General features: G+C 34.5%; 2 protein-coding genes across 3 annotated transcripts in view; one reads left to right on the plus strand and one right to left on the minus strand.

Moving 5' to 3' along the window:
• Positions 1-2,115, plus strand: part of LOC129789960 (pupal cuticle protein) — a 1,201,887-nt gene extending 1,199,772 nt beyond the window's left edge. The window contains exon 6 of the mRNA XM_055827107.1: positions 2,090-2,115. The gene's annotated coding sequence lies outside the window, so the exon portion shown is untranslated. The remainder of the gene's footprint in view (positions 1-2,089) is intronic.
• A 2,370-nt stretch (positions 2,116-4,485) lies between these two features.
• Positions 4,486-22,730, minus strand: part of LOC129789915 (uncharacterized) — a 54,413-nt gene continuing 36,168 nt past the window's right edge. The window contains exons 2-5 of one of the 2 annotated variants that reach the window (XR_008750515.1): positions 22,358-22,540; positions 8,144-8,578; positions 5,262-6,999; positions 4,486-5,162 (exon numbers count right to left, since the gene is read on the minus strand). Coding sequence is in view for 1 of the 2 variants with exons in the window: in XM_055827040.1 (XP_055683015.1) it covers positions 6,460-6,999; positions 8,144-8,578; positions 22,358-22,540 (1,158 nt within the window). In the remaining variant the exon portion in view is untranslated. Of the gene's footprint in view, positions 7,000-8,143; positions 8,579-22,357; positions 22,541-22,730 lie in introns of both variants that reach the window. The other variant, XM_055827040.1, reaches the window with a different exon arrangement.

The raw sequence follows: 22,730 nt of genomic DNA on the forward strand, positions 1-22,730 counted from the left end.
TTGAACTGAAAAAAGAAATTTTAAGAGAAAAATTGCAATTTTATAATTTTTCGTTTCTCATTCTTCTTGACCTTGAGAGTCCTTATGGATGTGGAGTGACCCATATTTGGTATGAAAATATTTAAGAGACAAATCATCTGTAAAAATAAAAATTTTCTAGCATTTTCTTAATTTTTCTTAATTAAATCCTTTAATTCTCGCTTTAATCGAATCTATTTGATCTCTTCTTTTAAAATCCAAATTAAAATCAACGAAGAAGCAGAAATTTCGCCAGAGGAATGATTAAATAAAAATATTCTGATACAACAATTTAATGCTTGTATATTCATGAAATTATGCTAATAATCGCAACATAAACATTTTCCCAGAGAACCCGCTGTGAAGTATTAAAATTCCTGAAGCTTCGTCATAATTAATGGTCAATTTGGGTATGAAAAATTAATGAAAAATGTACAAGGAAGAGATTTATTCAGCAAACGCTCCTACTTCAAATAAACTTGAAATTGGCGTCTGGAGAGTAAAATGGAAGTGAAAATGATGCTTCACATTTTGCAACAGGTGGTATGAAAAAAAAAACTTAATCTTTTTTGTATTGAAACCATTTATTGTGAGTGACAGAGAGATATGAGGTCACGTGAAAGTTTATCAGTAGGTATAAAAACACAATACTAAAGGAAAACACTTCAATCCCAAAGAAAGAAGTTCATTCACATTCCATGGATAGCCATTAAAGAAGGAAAACATAGTCTGAGAGCTTTCAGTTGAAGGATCAGTCAGTTGTGGATGGACGGGATGAACTTTTAAAGTGTACAGACTGAAAATTCTTTATCCAATGCTCACATCACATTATCAAAGTGAGAGGAGAATTGGAGGTTGAACTTTCTAAATTGAATGACCTTTCTTTTTAAAACTTTCTTCGTACATGTAATTAGGAAACGTTCTAATCAAAATTTAAATTTAAATTGTGTTTCCTGGGTTCCGTAAATTATATATTAGTTCCATTTTACTTATTAAAAACTAATGCTTGAAGGAATTAATTTTACTTTCCTCTTGCATAATATATTACGCCAGGTAAAATACAGAAGCATAGAAAAAGTCCTTCGACCCATATTTCCTTACTTCTCCAGGTATGCTGCATTTTCACCATAAGAAATTCATTATTCCAAGATTTATGCGGAACCACAATATATATGACCACAGCTCAATGCTTACACTTTCTTTACTATGTTTACAAGTTAACCGCACCATAAATTTTCATCCACAACTATTTTAACTATGTATATTAATTCCTGCACACTATATCCTTCTATTTGATTTAATTAATGTATTTAAAGAACGTTATGCACGAGGCATAGTGTAAGTCCCCCGCATGTAACCAAAATTGGGTTTTAAATTATTGTAGGGGATCCTTAAAGATTCAAAATAAGCGTAGTCATTTCCCGGAAAAGCGCTGGGAAATCTACGAATTTTCCGGTTTTTGGTGTAACCTATATTGATTTATTTCTCAATTTCTATCAATTGTAGAATATTGCGATTGGTGTCAAATGAAAGCTATATCAATGCTTAATATTATATATTAAAACCATTTTCCAAAATGCACAAGAAGGTGAAAATTCGGAAAGATTTTCCGAACACGCATTTTTCTTTCGCCTCCCATTTCCACAATATTGCATGGGACCACCTGGAACATCCCTCATTTTGTAGCTTTTTTAATCCCCTTTCATTTGGTATAGCACTTGCTGGGGAAATCTGCTGGGAAAACTGTTTTTTTTTTTTTTTAGTGATTCAATGTTGGAAAAACTCACTATTCGAAGGCTGCAATGTTATACCGGAGCTCACACCGACTTAGCCGATTTAACAATGCAATACAATGTTATACAATGTTATACAATGTTATGACATTGTATAACATTGCAGCCCTCGAATAGTGAGTTTTTCCAACATTGAAAATCACTAAAAAAAAAAAAACAGTTTTCCCAGCAGCTTAGCTTAGCTTTGAAAGCTTCAAGAGGAATCGTGTTGTCTCTTTCTAACTAATGCAATATTGATGAGATGGCAATACGAGGGCTGCATTGTTAAATCGGCTAAGAGTACTCTGCGTTGATACCACTGCTTTCCGAATTTTCACCTTCTAGGGCATTTTGGAAAATGGTTTTAATATATAATATTAAGCATTGATATAGCTTTCATTTGACACCAATCGCAATATCCTACAATTGCTAGAAATTGAGAAATAAATCAATATAGGTTACACCAAAAACCGGAAAATTCGTAGATTTCCCAGCGCTTTTCCGGGAAATGACTACGCTTATTTTGAATCTTTAAGGATCCCCTACAATAATTTAAAACCCAATTTTGGTTACATGCGGGGGGACTTATCCTATGCCTCGTGCATAACGTTCTTTATAAGCCATAGCCTTCAGCGAATTGTGCGAATTTCTAATTCATAGTTAATTTGAAAGTTGTGGTTCCTGGTGGGAAATTCTACAGTTGGCATATTTTGTGAGGTATTCCTTCATTTGAAATAACTACGATAGAATTTTCAATTGAATTGAAGGGTTGAATTCTTTACTGCGAATTATTGTCCTTTAGGGCTTACTGGGAGCTCACATATTTACAAGCCACGGATTGGGGACGGTTGTCAATTCAATGTATCGAACTACATTAATTCCGAAAGGGAATCCATAAATACATATGTATCACCTATTCAGAAAATCTGCAGTGGTATCAACGCTTCAGTACTGTTTTGGCTAGGCATTCAAAAGTTACGAATTTACACTCTGATTCGCAAAAAAATATGAATTATATAAAATATTATCCTTTATAATATTAGATTAAATATATGTATAAATAAAATTCTATGCCATCTTGACTCTACTTTACATAAATTCTTTTATTTATAAGAAGTTCTTTTACGTTTTTATCAACCGCTTTTGATACTGTTTAAGTAGAATGCAGCTCTATTGAAGCAAAATTTTTTTTTTATAAAAAACATACCCTCGTAATAACTTGATTGATGCCCTGCTCCCATAAAAGCTTTCTCAGTATCAATCACCTTAAGAACTTTGAGTCGTAGACCTCAAAGATGCTTTGGTATTTTTTTTACCAAAAAAAAGCTTTAGGGGATGATTTGTTGCCTGTGTCTGAAGTATATTTGAATAAGCGCATTGAAGATAAAATATGTGAGGGAGTTTTCATTTCATTTTATATATAAAAAAAACACGGTTCATTAAAAATATATCAGGTAAATCATCTGATTATTACGTAAAATAAATGGCAATCGCTTGTATTATGAGACTCAGTCAGAAAAATTGTAGGAGTGAATGGGGGTGGAGTGGTTTACTTATCGAAAATTGAAAATACGCATTTTCCGTTTTTTTCTTCTCGTCGCACTAAGTCCTTTTATAAGGATCGTGACCCCCCTTTATTACGCCTCTTCATTCACATCGATTCTCAGCAATTTCCCTTCAGTAGCGACGGGACTTTCCCATAATTAGTACAAAGGTCAATTTTCATTTTCTAATTTACATAAAATTTCTTCATAATCTTTCTGTTATTGTTACGGAAATAAACCCCTTAATCAATAATTCCCATGATAGGGATGTTTTCGTAGGTAATTTGTGAATGAAAATAGATTGCAGAAATGTATTTATATCCAAATCACAGAAATCCCTACATGGTCGTTAAAAGGATTAAATTGTATTTTAGTCTTATCTTCTACAGAAACATCGAGATTACAGCACAAAGCTACTCTGAATTACTCACAAACAATTAACATTTACCCACCTATATAGGTTCCATCATATTAGTATTTGGTTCACATTGTATCCAACCTACTGATTATGGTGGAGTGGAGGGTATATTGTGTGATAAACAGAAAACACCGCACGTGTGACATTAAGCTTGTAATCAATTACAATTTTCCTCGTGGATCCCCTGAAATTATCTCCTTGAGCGAGGACAAGAGTCAATATTGGCAGCTTCAGGGGCAAAAAAATATGTATTTTGACCTCAACCCCGAACTTAATAATAATAATGAGTCCAATATGCCAACAAAAAAGCATAATAAGCAAGATTTGTGCCAACATGCTGCGTACAAACAACCTGTATATATGCTGCAACCGAAAATGATGGAAATATCCTTCTGTTAGCTCATAAAAAACATTTTCGACGACTGTTACATTTTCACAGGATATTTTTGTATTTCCAATTTTTGCTTCAGCTCGCGCATTTATGCCCTTGGCAGCTACTTTACAGCGTCGCTCTAAATGTGACACAACCGTCGCGACTCATAAAAAACTTTCAGCAAAGTGAATTTTTTGTTGAAATTTTTCTCATTCTCTCCCAGACGGAGTGGAAGAAGAATTGAGAACTCCTTAATTTTATCCTTTCAAAGAAGTTTCACCAACAAACTTGAAGACTTTATTGTTGGCAATCTCTGGGCTAATCTTGGGGAAAGTCAACTTAATGAGGAACTTTCAGAGCTTTTTTTCCTTACATTCAGTTTATTTCGATACTATAAAAATATTACATTACATCGTTTATATTATTTCTTTTACACAAAAACTAATATATTACTTGTTTTTGACGTTATCTTTGGCCAACACTGTTCATCCCCTTTTTAGTGTGTTTCATACAGAAATTTTCTAAATAATATAGTCTATGGTTTGTCTTTAACTTTTTTTTCCTAGAGCTTATTTATATTTAATTTAAAATTGTTTTCTGGGAATTTTGCTAAATATAGATGAGAAAAAATTAGTTTATAATATTTCATAAAATTGTGAATTTTTCTTATTCCTTGAGTTTATCCTGCAGCATGTTGTTTGGCCCGTGTTCATGTACAATTAATTAATTTTCATGACCTTACAAAGTTTCATTTAACCACGCAATACACAATATAAATCTTTCTTTTCTCTGGAATCAATAAAAGTCTAGAATTTTATTGGAATTAAAAGGGGCTTTGAAGTTTTCTCTTCTCTGTTTCTTAAACCTTAATTTCCACAAAAAGAATAATTGAAGGAAAATTCTCTGATTGATCTTTTCATTATTTGAAAGTGACGTGGAATCACCAAAATTATCGAGTCTCTGCACAGATTAAAAATAAGATTCAAAGAAAAAGTTCAAATTATAAAAATTGGGAGAAATTCTAATTTAAGAATACACTCGTGCCTTGGCATAAGATAGTCTAGGATGTACTGCTCTCGCGTATTGAAAATAATGAGTGTGAAGAGTATATCCTAAACTATCTTATGCCAAGGCACGACTGTACTATATTGATTTAATTGCACTTCTCATTAAAAAAAATCTTTCAGAATTTCATTAAAATTAGCAGAGGAATAAAATTTCTTCAATTAGACGGTATTAATTTGGCTCGTCAATTTTTGAGCAAAGCCCCCTCATTTAGTGCTATATATCATGCCTTTCTGAGCTTTTATGTAAATCAATGGAGAAATTTTTCTTTTCATTTTCCTTCGTGCATTGAAAGGAAAGTTTGCATGTAACAGCAACAAAAAAAATCCAAAATTCACCCGATTAATTCAGCATAAACCTTTCTTATGGGGTTATAAACATTGTTTACCCGCAGGATATTATTCTTTTCATATTATATTCTTTAAAGAAATCTAAGAGCATGCTTTCATAAAAATCATCTTGATATTTTAGATGTTTTATGTTATCTTCGAAAGGGGATTGAATTGCATCTTTATCCTTTACTTGAATCATTATTTTGTCTTAAAGAAAAACAACCCCATTGCGCTGTTTAAATTTTCCACGAAAATCTTCAAATTTTCATGAATTATATTTAAAGATTCTAAAAATTCTATGCTTTGAGTGTTTTTTCCCATGAAAATGTCATTAAAATGAATTCAAAAATATTGCAAAAAATCCCTCAATGTTTATGGAAATTCTTACTAAAGGTCCAATAATCAATTGGAATTTATTTATGTGTCGGTGGAATAAATCAATTGCTATGTATTATACGTATGTTGCATGAATTTTATAAGAATAGAAAAACTCTTTGCTATTCCACTTAATTACATTTTATGGTGCTTCCATAGAAAAAAATGCCTTCATTCAACATTACGCCTCGTTTGCTACATGAGATACGCATAATATAACATTAATATTTGATATGTGACTAGTATTTTGGTCTTTTTGTCCTTCCGGAAATCATATATACGACGACAGTAGGTGGAAGGGTGTACTTTGTGCAAAAAAAATATCCTTTGCCCTATAAAATAGCTTCATTGGAAATGATGAATTACAAATTATGTGTGGAATACATGAAAGAGAGTAAACAAATAAATTGAATAGCTCTATCCTTTTGTTTCTTCTTCATCTACCGTATACATTATATATATATTTATGCATTGTGTAGGTGGAGTAATGTATTTGCGTGTACATGCACTATAGCAATATAGAGATTGATTGTAAATCCTAACATGGTGAATAAATTACAAGCTAGATGTAGACAAAATTCCCATATGGTCTAGTCTTTGTTTGATTTCTGCGCTGTCCACTGCTGGGCTTCATGTTGATATCAAGGAGTTTTTTATCCATACCGAGGGATGAAAATGAGTGACACACCGTCCTTATTTCTCGTATATTGTAAACAGGGTGGTATGTTAATGACGGTGATGGGTGCGCAGAGGCACTAGCAGGGGTCTTATCTCTCTTGGATGGTTTGTTGCAATATTCGCATGATTTGAAGGTATTTTTGCACATTTTGCATATCCTTTGGTCCCCCTCGGTAGGCGAGCTTTTCGCCACAGTCGCCTCCCCCTTCGCCTCGCTCTCTGCACCACCCTTTGCAGCTTCCGCCGTTGCTAGCGATGGATTACTCTCCTGTATTGGAGGCAGTATTTGTCGACGACGTGGATAATTCGGATTGCGGCGTACGAGGAAGTGGCATGTCTCACCCCGTTGCTGACGCTGAATTTGTGCTCGTAGAGGTAGATCATCCGGATGTAATTTCCTCTGGTATTCCTGATTAGGACAAACCTGGAAATACAACACACGTTTTCATAAGTGAACACGTATCAATTAAATTAGACATTTAATTAAACTCCGAAATTCCCAGCGGAAATGCATCAGCTGCGTTTTTGGTGCATTTTCCGCATTTTCATAAATTTCAAGCTACAGGAATTTCGATATAGTATAGCTCTGACTGAGGTAGTCTCTTTCAGTGGGTAGATTCTAAACTGAAACACAGCTTTTCTCCATGATTTTTCTCACAGTTTTAGCCCAGAAGAAATAATTACGATCTCGTCTGGACTACATTTTCATGGGAGCTTTTACGCACGTTACATGAGCTTTCCACACAAACATATTAACAAAATCAAGGAAAAATTTGTGAGATAAATCACAAAGAAAGGCGGCGTTTTAGATCAGAATCCACTCACAGATTTACTTGCAATACTGAAATTCGAGGAAAAGTTTAATTTTCCTTGGAAAATTCTGCATTATTAGATGCTTTCTGAGAAGAAAAAGCACATAATTGCTATTTATTTTGCAGAAATAATCTAGCAGAACATTTTGTTTGTAGGTGGTAGGTATGTCAATAATATTTATTGCAGAATTGGATGCTCTGCAATATCTCCTGTCTGTGTAAAAATACACCAAAGTGTAGCACACTGTGGAAAAAGCTTTTGTAGCTTAAGCTGTGCAAAATCCAGTATATTTTTATTTCCTATATTTGTTTTTTTTACGTGATATTTGAATATTTAGTTTGTCAAGCTTTCATATTTTATTTGAAAAAGTATAGAAAATCTAGATTGCAAAAATACATCACAAGTACAAAAAAGCTTCACATTTTTATCATTTTTATTTTATCACTTATTGAAATAAAGATTTATCGATTGTATTTAAAGCTTTAGGAGAGAGAGAGAGTTTCTTTCACAAAGTTTCTTGTGATCATCCTTGTGAAGAAAATTCCAATTTTTTTCGCAAAGTAATGCGTATAAGTACCTACCCTAATTAGACTGAATGAATTTTTCAGATCATTTAACTTTATAATAAAAAATTCAGACACGCGTAAATATGTTTTCCTTTCTCCTGAGGAGCGCGGTGAAATATTGATTGGCCAATAATTGAAGGAGAAAAGGTGTACACAGAAGAAGACATGAAAGAATTGATGGAATCTCACCTCATAAAGTGAAAATTGCTCAACTGGTTCCGCGGAATTGTACGTGGTGAGGAGAAGTCCAAGCAATTCGTCCGCCGTGGTTTCTTCAGCAATGAGGAGACTCTTGTACTGCGATAGTGGCTGCAGGGCTGAAGTGTGGACACGCACGAGTCCGCCCGCCTTAAGCTGCAGGCAGAATCGTGAATCACCTTTGGGGTGGCAGGCCTGTAAAATGGCCGGACGTGCCTCATCATCCAGCACCAGGAGGGTTTTAACACCAGCCCGTCGTACCGTCACTTCCATGGAAAGGTAGAAGAGTCGTGGGTCCTTGTGCCGAATTTTGCACCGTCGCAGCACTTGCGTGACAATCTCTCTGCTCGTGGTGTCCCACTGAATCCCCAGAGTCTTGTATTCAATGTCAATCTTGAGGCATGTTGTGAAAATTTTAATCGTTGTCTGGAAATTGAAAAAAAAAGATTCGTGAGAGGAAATTGAAAGAATAAATCAAATTCTTATATATCTATTAGCACTCTCAATCTTATCTCGTGGAATTCTTCTCCTTGCTATGTGCTCTCTTTTTATATATATCGAACACGTGCAAATTCAATTCATTTCCTCTAGCGAGATGAGGGGAAAAAAACAGGCTCATCCAAGATGAGAAATTGACAAGTTGTTGGTCAACATGGTCATGGGTGCTTCCGTTTCAGAGACTCATCTCGTGACAAGAGACGGGAAGCCTAAACAAGTTCCTTTACTGTATGTAAAAGAAATCCGGGTAAACAGCCCTATTTTGGGAGCCGGAGAAAGGCCAATTTCCCCTAAATAGCTCACATATAGCATCACCGCATTGCCTTGGGACGCCACTCATAAAAGTTTATTGAAATTGTCATCATTAGGTAGGTGAGTAATGGGCTTTTGAGTTTGTACAAAAGGGGTGGATGGGTAAAAGCACAAAAATATTGTTACGACGGGGTTTTAATCGCGCACCCCCGTCGTGGGATAGCCCTGGAGTTTTTACAGACGATGATCAATGGAGAATGCTGAGGTCTTTCTCTTTGCTAAAATCTAACTTTATTTCGACTATTCTACAGTAGTAATACTTAATGTTTCTCTTCGGGGGTAATTTTCTGCTGTTTCTTTCTCTCTAAGGTCGGAGATGAATTCATCTGGGCATTGATGTATTTCTGCTGTTGTCGTAATCACAATCCCTTTCATCTCAGGATTCTCATCTCGATTGTTCTGCGCAGTGAAGATTAGTGATTCGAGCGGCTGTGGGGGCTCCTCTGGAGGGTTTCTCTAGCTCCGCACTTGTGAACCCCTGGCACTTTTATGCCCTTGGGCTCCTTCTCTCTATGAGTCCTTTTGTTTTCACTCTTATGTTCTTGCGTTTCCGCACTATAAGTTCTTTTTCACTTTATGCCCTTAGGCTTTTCACTTGTGAGTCTCTGGCACTTTAACGTTCTGGGACTTCTTCCCGCTATGAGTCCTTATGTTCTTGCGTTTTCGCACTATAACTTCTTTCTCACTTTATGCTCTGGGGCTGCTCTCGGGTTGCTCGTTTTGGAAAGAGTTCCACTTCAATGCGGAGCTCATCCGCTCGTGGCAATCCGCCACGCTCTGTCCTCCTCGACTGCTCCTTCCCAACTGTCCATCTTCCACTTCTTCTGCTGCTCTTGATGCTTTTTCTCTGCCAAAATGTTGCACACGTGTGAGCGGCTGGAGTTCTTCCTCAAAGGGGTGTTTTTCTTACGCCGCCTTGGGTTTATTAAGGGTAAGCTCGTTGCGCATTCCTCCCTAATGGATCTTCTTTGCGCTTCCCCTGTTTACCCAGGTGGTGTTATTGCGCATTCCTCCCCAAAGTGGTCATTCCGAGAGCGTTTATGGCGCCTTTTCCGCCCTTCGGTAATGGATGCCACTTTGGTTGGCGCGGCCCTGAGAGATTTTTCCCACAGCTGTGGAACATTTGGCAGAATGCTCTATTCAGCAGTCTCTTCATTTGGGGGGGGGGGGGCATTTTTAAATGCCACCGTAACAATATAATTTCATTTGAAAATTTAACCTCCGGTACATTCATTAAGTTTCATCCAAACATTCCCTGCATATCTTTGCCATCACTTAAACTTTTCCATTTAATTCCGGACTCCTGATCTCCTGTGTGTATCAAACTTTAATTCCATATGAAGCAATTTAATTAATTTCACAAGCTTTTGCATTTACTTCTTCACATCATTCACATACATATCTCAGTTATTCATCTGTGAAATGAATGATTTTGGAATGAAATATTGAAACAGGAACTTTCATCGCCACTAGAAAAGGATTTATTCAATCAATATTAATACCTTTTAGTGCAATTCTGTGTTGATTTAATCATCAAATGGGAATTTGATAGAAATAGGTTTATGCTAGAATGGCTAGAATGAGTATTTCATACCAAACTCTTAGTCCTTTACTCTCTTATTCTTTACATACACAAATTTCTAAGAAGTGCAATTATCTAAAATTTCCCTTTGAAGTCATTTTTAATTAAAACTTACGATCCTTTTTACAGGATGTTGCAATTATGCCCTGTAACATACATTTACATACAAAGGATGAGAAGTAAAACTTTCTTCTTACATTTCCCCCTAACTTTTAACTTGTGCATCATTGAAAAAAAACCCTCAAAGCTCTTTCGAGAAACGACTAACTTAAAGAAAAAACTTAAAGTTCAAAGTAAAACAAGATCTACTTGATTTATTGAATTTTCTTCGAGCGAATAAAATAGAACCAGAAAAACTATCCCCTTTTTTACCAACATACTTCAATGTTATTTGAACTTAGAGATCAATATTTGTTTTTCATCCCTTACTTTGTCGCTTTGCTATGTTATTTATCCAAGTGATATTCCTCAAAAGCTTTTTTTTAAATTCAAAGCTTTAAAGGGTATTATTTCACTAAAAATGAAGAGAAAATATCGACTAGACAGACAGACAAAATATTATTCTTGAAATCAATAAATTGATTTCAGCAATTTTAAATTGAATATTGGAAATTCATAAATATCTTTCGGATAACTTAATTATGATTTGTGTCTTTATATTCTCTACTCACTCTTAAGAAAGCATTTGTTAAAATCACTGTAGTAATCAATGAAAAGACATATTAATGAAATATATCAGTTAATATAACCAATATAGAGTTCATTGTATAAAGCCTCACTGTCCATAAAAGTTGTGAAAGAAATTTGAAAATTATGTTAACATGTTTTCCACTCAAATACACTTTTAATATATTTGTACCACTTAGGGATGATGTCGTTTTAAAATATTTCTTTAGCCTAAAACATATTTTGCTACCTATTCTGAGACATTTTTTTTGATACATCCCAACATATGGATAAGTGGCTCTATATAAGAAACTTATCGGTTTCTTTTCAACCCTTTGCCGCATGAGATCCCACTCATGTTTCAATTTTTTAGTAAATTGAGAAAGTTTTGCATATTGAGACCGGATGAAGTTCTCGGGAGAAGAGACACCGTCATACGATAAATTCCATCCGCAATTTTCCTCTCAATTTGAGGCATATCGCATGTTGAGCACATGAATCATACAATTCATACTGCCTACAAGAAAATCCACTTACCTAATCTGTACATACTTCCCGCATGTGAGAATTAAATAAAAGCTCATCAAGCAATGAAATGTCACGAGACATCTAATTTTCTCACACAAAATTGGCAAAGAAGCAAAATGTATGGGTGGAGATAATGGGGTGGTGAAAGCATTCGCAATGCGTAGAAAAATAACACAATTCAAACACAATCGGGTTGGAATTTGTATATTTGTATAGCGCGACATATGAGAAGATTCTTGAAATACTTATAGAACCAACGTGTAGGTATATTTTCTACGTTGAAAAAGTCTCAAGAGGTTTTGGTTGGTTTTCGTGGGTATATTGAGAAGTAGAGGGAAGTATGGAGTTTATTCGATGAGGGAAACACATAACAACATAACAATAAATGAAAACATCGCCCCCATGCATGAAGGAGGGAGCTTTTTGTGGTTTTCACGAAGGGTTCGCGGCCCTATGAATATTATACCCATTTTATTGTTGTTGAAATCACATGAGATTTCAAGCAGAAAATTCCCTATTATAGAACGTCTCAAGTTGACGAGCGCCACGTGCTAAAAATAAACCAATCCATTTGAGACTTTTGATATTTTATTGTTGTGGTTAATTAACAAGAGTTTGTGCGGGCTTCATCTTTGCCATTTTGTGGAGGATTTCTGAGGGGGAAAACAAGAATATTATTTTGATTCAAAATGCGGTGAGAATATCGCGCATTTATCTAAATTACCTTGTTCCGGTCTATTCAGAAAGAGAGAGAGCACGTCTTATCGCAAAATCGGATATTTTAAGCTTAATTAGTTCCAAAGTGAGATGATGGAATGATAATTTCGCTTTAACAGATTAGACAAATTCTAATATCATTTTGATGTTAATTCAAGAAAAGTTTTGAATAAATTAGCAATAAATATAAAGCAGTGATTGAAATATAGAGAATTTTTATATTTTAGAATTTTTAGAGTTATAGTTTTTTCTATTGCAAAAAAAATAAAACAAATTGGAATTCCTTATCAATCTACATCAACATCCTATATATATGTTTGCATGTTAAGTATTTCTTAAGAATCAAACGTTTGAATTTATGTCAAACGTTGAGAAAACAACGTCAATTCGTTGAAAAGAAACTCCAATTGATGTAATGAATATCAAACGTTAAAAAAACAATCCTTTGAATAAATTTCCGCCTACGCTCCGGATATGTATTCTATATAAAAGTATTAAAATATCTAACTCTTTCTTTCATTAGAATATTTAGAATTAAATAAAAAAAATTCTGGAAAATTTTCAAAAAAGAGTTCTCTTTAAAATTTTGCAAAATAATTTTGTGCTGAAGTTTCAAATAGCAGCTCTTTTCTTATCACACATTTTCCTATATTTTAAATTTTAATTAGGTAGGTACATATTAAAATAAATTATATTATTTGCCGCTTTTTATATTTCTATTTTCATAGCATGATTTCGAAATTTTTTGCAATAATATTTAACTTGAACATAAAATTGACTTCTGTTTGTTTGAAAAAATAAGATCATTTTTTGTAAACTTCGGATAGGAAAACAAAAACAGAATATTCATCATTTTATTACATACCTATCATCTACATAATATTATGTATTACCATAAACAAAATCAAGTATATACAAAAACTGACTGAATTTTCTTATTGTATCGCATTTGTGGATGTTCTCCTAAACACAAACAAAACTTTTGACCTTTTTTTCTCAACTTGAAATGGGAGAAGGGAGTGTTATATTTTCGCAGAAAAGATGTCAAGACGGGATGAGGAAATAGAAACCAGATTGAATTTCAAACCCCGAGAATTTTCCTATTCAAATTGAGAAAAGAAACTAAAGAAAAAAAAGTGACGGTTTTTCGGATAAATTTCCATTTTTACACATAACGATATTAAAAGAAAAAAGAAATAAGATGGGTACATGGAAATATTTTTCAACACTGTCGCCTCCAGTTTCTTTTCCATGAAGAATAAGAAAACCTCGGAATAAAACATTCAAAGAAAAGTGGCTTCCACGCATTTTCTCTATTTTTTGCTTCTATTTGACTATGTCATAAGGAGGGGTTTCTTTTGACAATAATTTTTCCGGAATAGGATGAAAAACACAATCAAGGATGCTATTTTCATGTCAAACAATCCTCACCTACCAACTTTCTCATCTTTTTCTTATTATGTGACATTTTCCAGCTAGAGGACATTTGTATTCACTTTTCAGCGGAAGAGGATGATCCCTGATTGCTGTTTGCCACAAGACATTTTCATTTTAAGTAAACGCGGGCAGGATATTTCGGGGGATATTTAGAAGAAATTGTTGACATTACTTTTTTTGTCCTGCCAATGTAAACAGATTTCAAAAGCATTAGGATATTTTTTTTGATATCATTTGTATTTTGGGGTGTTTGCAGGGAAAGATGGAAAAAATATTTTATAAAAAAAAATTAGAGAAATTCACATAAAATTGTCACTATGAAGGCAACAGCAAAAGCTACAAAATCATATTTTCATTGCTTAACATTTGCCCATATAATAACAAATGATTTTATGTTGTCACTAAAATCGAATAGATCCGGTTAAAGGTTTATAGGTTTTAGAACTTTTTGTAAAAAATTTCAAGAATTTTGATTTAGAATTGACTCTTTAAAGCAATTTTTAAGTCAGATTTCTAGAAAATTAAAAAAAAAATCTTCGATTTATCTGGGTTAAATAGATCGATTTAAATCCATTTTAACGATAATAACCCAATAAAGAGAAGAATGTTGAACTGATTTATGTTTAAATCATCACCTTTTAAACATAATTAATGGCTTTCTATAAATCTCAACCACTTTCCTGACTTTCCTCTACAAATCTCATAAAATCGGTACAATTTCAAAAATTGAGAAGAGCAAAATGAGGCAATAAATCACAAAATATTGCTTCAAATGGCTAATTTCTTCTTCTAAATATCAGCTGTATAAATTCCCCAAAAATTTTGGACATGATTTGTGCTGTAATTTGTGTGCCAAGCGAAAAGAACAATATTTTCAATGAGCGAGTTTTCGGATGAATTATTTTTCTCCGATAAATTATAGGGTATCCCCCCTAAGATAATCATTAATATTTTGTTCCTTAATTATTTCCACTTTTCCCTCTTTTTGAAATTTCTCCGTCATGGCGGGCCTTTTCCAATGTCAAGTGTTTTTTCATTATACGAAAGACAGTGTTCTTTAGCAAATCTACATAAATTCGATAAATCATTTGAATAGGTCCCTTTTCTCTTGGCTGTAAGCGGTGCCTAATCTGGAATTCATGGCACATTTTTGCGCTTGCCATTTAGAAGTCATTTTAACATAAGAAATATCAGTGTAATTAATGTCACACAAATTGCAATTAAACTTGTGAATGGGAATAACAAAATTCAGGAAATGTTGTGCAAATTTGGGAAATTTGAGAATTCACTGAATTCCCCAAATATAATTACACTGAATAAATGGAATAAATTATACATTTACAAATTTTACATTTATAATTATAAAGGTGTAGGGAAAAATGGTCTAATTCGTACCTTTTTGCTGTTACATAGGGAACAATATATATTCAAATTGTCTTGTTCCTTATTGTTTGTAATTATTTTATTATTACGTCTACTATGTACAATTTATTACTATTGGTTAACCCCGGCTTTCCGCCTTAGGTCAACAATTCTTTAGCGCTCCTGCTTGTGAAAAAAAATCCCAAAAACATTAGGAGATGGCAAAGAACTCGCAAATGGGTTTTGCATAATTTGCATAAGAAAACTCTTCATGAAAAGTCACATGAAAGGCTTCTTTTGTAAATAAACAAACCTCCGAGGAGAAAAAATTAATCATTAATTAGATCAACACTCGTTGTTCACTTGTAAAAATAATCAAGAGGCCCATATTCTCGGAGGCTTCTTCCATTAATTTTTGCCGCAAGAAAAAGAAAAATATAAACACATTGAGGTAGGGAAGAAAGGAGAAAATGGGAGAAAAGATCAAAGAATAAACGACCGGATATTGAATTTTTTTTACTCCTCTTACTATCCCTCCCTAACGCACGTCATCATTTATGTGTACAATCTCTCCACACATTTCGTCATTTATTCGTGGGTGGATTTCATTCATGTTGTTCGTGCCTCAATTGATGTAAATTACATTATTTCCTGCTACGTGCTCCCTTCTGTCCCCAAACACATAACATGCTGATGAATTTATAAATAAACTATTTTTTTCGAGAAACCACAAGAGGAAATAAATCTCTCCCAGCGGAAACACCATTAAACTAATCAATCAGTTGAGAAGAATGAGAAAATTTCATCTTCAATTGAACAACTCTAATGCTCTATGCGAAGATGTTGCTCTTGTGTGAAGTTGTGCAACTGGAAAATGGATTCTTAAATATGTCGCATTGGTTAATTGAGGAAATTTATCGCATCCCTTTCTTTCGAGTTCTCCTGATCATCTCATTCCATCATCTCTGTAGAGATTTTTTCTTCATCATTCTCAATTGGATGCGAGTTCATAGGGAATATGTATGTAGAAGCAAAAAAGTGCGTTCAATACGTGATGATCCCATTGGAATTTCTTGTTACAATTTTCATCGACACAGAAGTCATTCGAGTTTTTTTCTCATGCCGTACATTTCTCGATTTCCGGGAAATTGGCAAATTGGAATTCTTGGATGTTTCCTTGTGGCCTAAAATACATACGCAAGTACATCCTTCATGGTGGCATTTTACCCTCTACATGTGTTTCCGACGTGATCCAATTGAGGAATAAAGCCAGTTGGCTTCTAGTTAGAAAGAGAATTCTTCTCAAAGCTCCCAACACGATAGAAGAGTTATTTTCATTAGATGGACTTACTTTGCTTTCTTTCGTGAGAATTTTAAACTTTTATTCTTGAAATGTAATCAGGTGCTTTTGTGATTAATGCGAAGCACAACTTTCAAATGAACATCCAAGATAAAAAGAAAAAAAAGGTCAAAGAAGGGTTTGAATTTTTTGATTCACATGAAGAGAAACCCACTGTTGTGCTATTAACCCAGACATGCCCAGGATTTGTTTTTGAAGTTCTCGCAAAGTTTGACTTTCAAACTGTCTAGAAGAGCCATTTCTCAACTGAAATTATTAAATTTCACTTCAAAATTTCTAAAATACATTCTTTAACCGAATAATCTCGAATTTAGGTAAAATAAAAACTAATTACGTCACTTATCAACACTTAAAGTCAGCAAAATAAAATTCCCGTACGTACATAGACATACATACTTAATATTGTTCAAAGGGCAAATTTGGGTTAACAGTAACCCTTTTCCGCAGTTTGACATAATTTTTACAATTTCTCCTGCAAAAAGAATCTCTTGAACTAAAAATAGAAGAAAACTCATTAATTCAAGGCACCACAAATCCTACATAAATTTACCTAAAATAAACAAATAATTAGGAGTATAAACTCTTTGAAGTGAAGGATCTAACATTTGAGGAAAATTGAGTTAGCTTTAGCACCCACCAATCCAATTTTACATACGAACTGAAATTTCAAATATCTTCCAACAAAATTTCTTTAATATTTATTTCCTGCAGAAATTCTCAGAATAAAAAGCAAAAGAAAAGGTCCTAAAGGTCAGGGAGATGCCTTCTAAGAAGTTTCCCCTCAATTAAATTCGCTCTTTTTTGCACTGTGATTTTGTTTAGTCTGGATTAAAATGTAGCCTTCGGAGAAGGAATAAAATTGTCAGTAAAATAAATAAAGAAAAAAAATCCTATTGAGGGAGCTTTTCTCGGCATGATAAATTCTCTTTCAGCAATTTTCTTATTCATTCCATTTGTTAGAGGAAATATGATTTATTTTTTCAATCAAAATATTATAACTTCACATACAGCACTTATTTATCTCCATCCTTTTCATAGCTTCCGTTGAATTTTTCATGTGTATAAAAAATTGAATGATTTTTTTTCTCTTCACATCCATCCTTTCTCTTTTTGGGGTTATCTCAGCATAAACCCTTTAAGTGACGTGGTTTCCGCAAGGGTAGAGCATAAAGGGAAAAGATAGACGAGAAAGGACGACATGTATATAAATAGGAAAAGTGGCGACAAAGAACAATAACTGTCTATGGGAATGACATTTAGTAGCACCCCCCAGCCACATCCGTTTTATACCACCACTGAGATTTGCAGTTGGGTGGGTAAATGCCATGGATCCTTCTTGATTGCTTGTGAGAACCAAAATGCTATTGATGCCGAAGCAAATGAAGGGAGTGCGTGAAGTAACAAATGAGATTTGGAATTAATATTAATTCGAATAATTGCTACGGGAAAGGTCCCTTTATAGGAAGAAGTTCCTCACAGAGAGGTCTCACAGTAGAGGTAAATAAACCACAAAGAAGGAGACGTGTTAATTAAATCCAATATCGTAGACGGGAATTAAAAGTTGGAATTCTAATTAGATTTTTGGTGAAATGGAGAAAATTGGAGTGCAAATTTAAATTTAATACAATCAAATTACTTTCTCAGACTAAACCCTCAGAAGTTGCTGTTGTGAAGTAAGAAAATTAGAAAATTCCATTTTAATTGGTCAATCAGGAGTTGATTGCAAAGAAGGAGAAGTTAAAAGAAAAATCCCTAAAGAAATTATATTATTTCACCAGACTAATTTAACATTGATTTTCATTGCATGAATAATTAAATTACACACATCATCGGCTATGTATTGTACATAATTATGATAAACTGCCTATGAATGACCTTTTATAGCCCAAATCATAAATTTCTTATGCATTTTTTTCCCTCAATAAAGTTGTTAAAACTTTCAATTTCACTACCCAAATCAATGTTATTGATCCAATAAATTTTACTTTCTAATCTTAATTGAGAGCATGTTGATTGTCATGTCACACAAAAACATGCCATATTGCACATGTTTTATCATAAAGGTATTAATGTTTATTTGCTGGAGTTTGTTGATCTTTCATCACAGAATTATGTCACACATGGGTACTTTCACGGAAAATTGACATACCCCTACCCAATGCACATAATATGTTTGAATGTTGCAATTTAGAACAAGAACTTCCGCTAGGTCATATTGTTCATAAAATTTGTTCTTTTCCTTCCTCGTCATTAATTTTCCTTTTTTTCATAAACATTTTATGCTGATTTTTGTACCTCCACAAACAACTGCGTGATCATATGGTGATTATAGGGAACGGCACAAAAAATGGGGCTCCATCAGAGACAAAACCAATCCACGCAACTTCACTGCACTTCGTGTCTTCTGGAACGTGACTGATTGCCGTCAACAAAAAAAAATTCACGGGGAGATGCAGGAATGTAGGGGAATTATTTATGGATGGAGCACGCCAAAAAAAGCAAAATCCATTGTTGTGAGAGATTTAGAAGGAAAAAGAGGGCAAAACAATTATTGAATCACTCCCACTGAAATAATTGTCTTCCGGTGTGGAAGAACAGTGGGTGGTAGATGTGAAGAGTTTATAAATATAGCACACAGTGCGCTATGGAAGATGCGGGATTTAAGGAGGATAGGATGGTTTATCACACATATGGTAAGTGAAAGTGAATCCCTACATTTGATGAATAATGTAATTTCTGAGATTTCAGGAGCTTTCAATTCAATTTTCCCCTTAGCTCTTCACATTGATTTACTTAAACATTTTCTAGCACTTTCCATTATTTGTTTAGTCTCTCATGGATAAAGTGCAGAGAAGATTTTTGATTGTTGGGAAAAATCTCAAAAATTCTTAGAATATTTCGTTTGATTCCAAGATAACGCACAATTGACGATTTTGATTTATTTAAGCTACCTTTAAAAAAAGCTAGAAGTTAACTATATATAGAAGAAGAATCACACTCAAGTAAATGCGATACACCAAAGCAGAATTTCATGGAAAGGTAGCTTTTCCGCTTAAACCAAATTGACAGATTTCTTGGAATTTTTCCTGAATTTTATTCTTTTCTAAAAATATCTATCACAAGAATCCCCTCTAGATTCGCAAGCATAATGGTACCTTATTTAGTCAGAGCAAAAACATCATGTTAGGAACACCCTCTGTGCCTTCTATTGTGAAAATCTCTCCCTACGGAAGTGAAACTAAAAAGTGCGCGAAAATGGCGTGAAAAGTGCTTAGGGGGAATATAAAATTTCAATGAGGGAAAATTATAAACAGCACGAAGCAACATAAACAACATTTCCATCTCGGATATGTTGTTCATGCTGGCGATTTGGGACTAGGAGGAAATCTTGAAAATATACGCCATGGGCTAAATAAAAATGACGGAAGCTGCGGAGGAGGATTTCCCCTCATTTTAGAGGGTTCTACTAAAACAGTTTCAGCTCAGCATGTTCAGCAATGAAATTTAATATTCCCTCCACCTGAGAATCATCTATCCTGGGTGGCGAAAAAAGTTGTAAAAATCACCGGAATTACTCAGACGTGTCAATAGAAGGTGGGGTTGGTGGATCCTAAAGAGTAATTTAAGTAATAACTCCCTCCCCCGTCTTGCTTGTGTCTCTTGATGGAAGGGCTATTAGCGCTTTGGGTTTTCCGAACAATGAACACGTGCTTCCTGTTTTGGTGCCACATGGGCACAAGAAGCGCCTCAAGAATGTGCATTTCTCAGAAGGAGGAAGGCGGCAAGCAGAGACTTTTGCTCTTTAGACATTCCACCAGCAAAACTCTCCTTAATGTGTTATTTTTTCTTCACGCAAGGATATCGAATTTCTTCTTCCTTGAATCACACTCAACTGTGACCAAATGGCTCGGCTTTTTTTTTCTAGTCCCTTCCTCCTTCATCCAATTTTATTCAAAAAAGATCCCATTGTGTTAGTCTTCTGGCTTTCGTCTTTTGCTTTTTTCTCTTTTTTTCTACTCCACCTTCTTCCCTATTCCCGAGACTATAAATGGCCAGAGATAGAGGCAAATGTGTAGACACATTTCTCGAAGAAAATTAGCAAAAGGTCCAAAAGGAAATGGTCAAATGAAATAAATATTGATGGGAGACACAGAGGAGTGTTGAATGTTGATATTTAATCGGATGAATGCCGTCTTATAAGTTCAATAATCATCTCAATTGTCCGTTAAATGATAAATCACTAATTAATTCCCAACAATAAACCAGTTCTTAAGTGTTGAATTTCTTTTGCATTATCACGTCGAAGGAATGGAGAATGTTCTCTTAAATGAGGCATCTTGTGGCACTTCCTGTTGAGGATTTTCTATTTCTTTTCTTGCACACATAACTTAATCTTGCTTGATATTCCCTTCAAGCGCTAAGAGCGCAAGAGGGGTGGGTAAATGTAACATTTTTGAGACATTCTCAATTGAGCTTAACTTTGCTTAATGATCCTAGAAATTTATCTCATTAACACTGAGAGCTTTCTTTTTAACATCTCTTTCAACATGCTAAAATTAATCCATCATAATGAGTATAAAATGAATAGAAATTTATTTAAAACTTAAAATTACTCTTTTTGTACATAAAATAATAGAAATTGTAAACCCCTTCATCCACCCCAAAAGTCCTCAAACATTCTACCAAATGTAGCTGAATTCATACCACATGATAACATATACTTAAGACGCTCTTGATAGGAAAATTGAATTTAAGAAATTCAAATATGTTGTAGAGTTAGAGAAGCTTCTCCCTGAGAGATGAATGTCGCGAACAAACAACTTGTTGGTTTTGACCCTTTTTTGTTGATAAGAAATTGTGTTTTGAGCAAATTTGCTTGAGTTGATTTCAATATTGATAATTTAAACGCAATTTATGCGCGAGAGAAGTGACGAAAGTTGTCTGACTTGGTTGCCTTTCAGATGGGATTGTATTTGTGTATTTTTGCCTGGAAGAAAGATAAACCAGCACCCAAGATGATATTCCCTTCAGCCTCACCAGACTCCGCAATGAATTCAAGTGCGAGACGTATGAGAAGGCCTCCAAGAAGAGTGATGATATCACACAAATACAAACCGAGAAGAAAGGGCATATGGGAGCTATTAAAAATTTCCGCTCAAAAATTGTGGGTGTGCGATGAATATGAAAAAGAGAGAATGAAAATGAAGAACAGAAGCCAAGAAAAATTAATTCGATGAAAGATTCCCTTGCTTCCAGCCAATAAACCAGATGTCTCATAATATTCTCCATAGTCTCTGCTTTATTTTTTAGTGCTCTCATTTTTTGGGATCCCGGGGAGGAAGCTAAAGAAATTCCATTGAAAATATCTTTCACAGAGATTTTCATTGTGCAGTCTGGTACATTGATGAGTCTGGGCGAGGAAGCAATATCATTATGTAAGAACATCTCATTCATTTATTGTTGAATGGAGGAGATGCGATGCCATAGAGTGCTATAGATTATGAGATTTTGTGAAGAATTAAATCACATTTTCAAATAGACCTTGTCTGTGTGACGCTGCACGCCCTAGGGCACTTTTCTTTTGGCCCTGGTCACACTGAGCGGACAAACAAACACGCGTGATAAGATAAAGAGTTTCGGAGATTGGATGCAAGCAGAGACTGAGCACAGCATCCAGAAAGAAAATGTAAAAAAAAAGAGAAGAAGAAAAAAATGCTCTGAAGGTGAACGGAAGTGGCCTTACCTGTGGGATTGTGTCGCTGAGGCTGGAATAGCTTGAGGCTCTCGATGGACTTCTGGTGGGCAATTGGCTATCATCGGTGGGTTCTGGGCTGCCGCACAGTGACGATGAACACGATGTGTTGGAACGCAGTGACAGGGAGTCCGAACGATTGCGAAGAGGAGATATTTGAACGTGCTTCAGCATCTGCAAAAACGAAGAATAAAATGATTGTGTCAATGAACCATATAAGAAATATCTGAATCATCATCTTTAAATTGAATCGCTCTCTTGTATTGATTTAATGGAGCATGAGACATTCCCTCCTCCCATTATCAATTTTCAATGTAGAACACACAAGAATCCCACGAACATGACTTTTCTCACAAAATCGCAT

The sequence above is a fragment of the Lutzomyia longipalpis genome, chromosome 2 (genome assembly GCF_024334085.1).
Source record: "Lutzomyia longipalpis isolate SR_M1_2022 chromosome 2, ASM2433408v1".
Taxonomy (NCBI): Eukaryota; Metazoa; Arthropoda; class Insecta; order Diptera; family Psychodidae; genus Lutzomyia; species Lutzomyia longipalpis.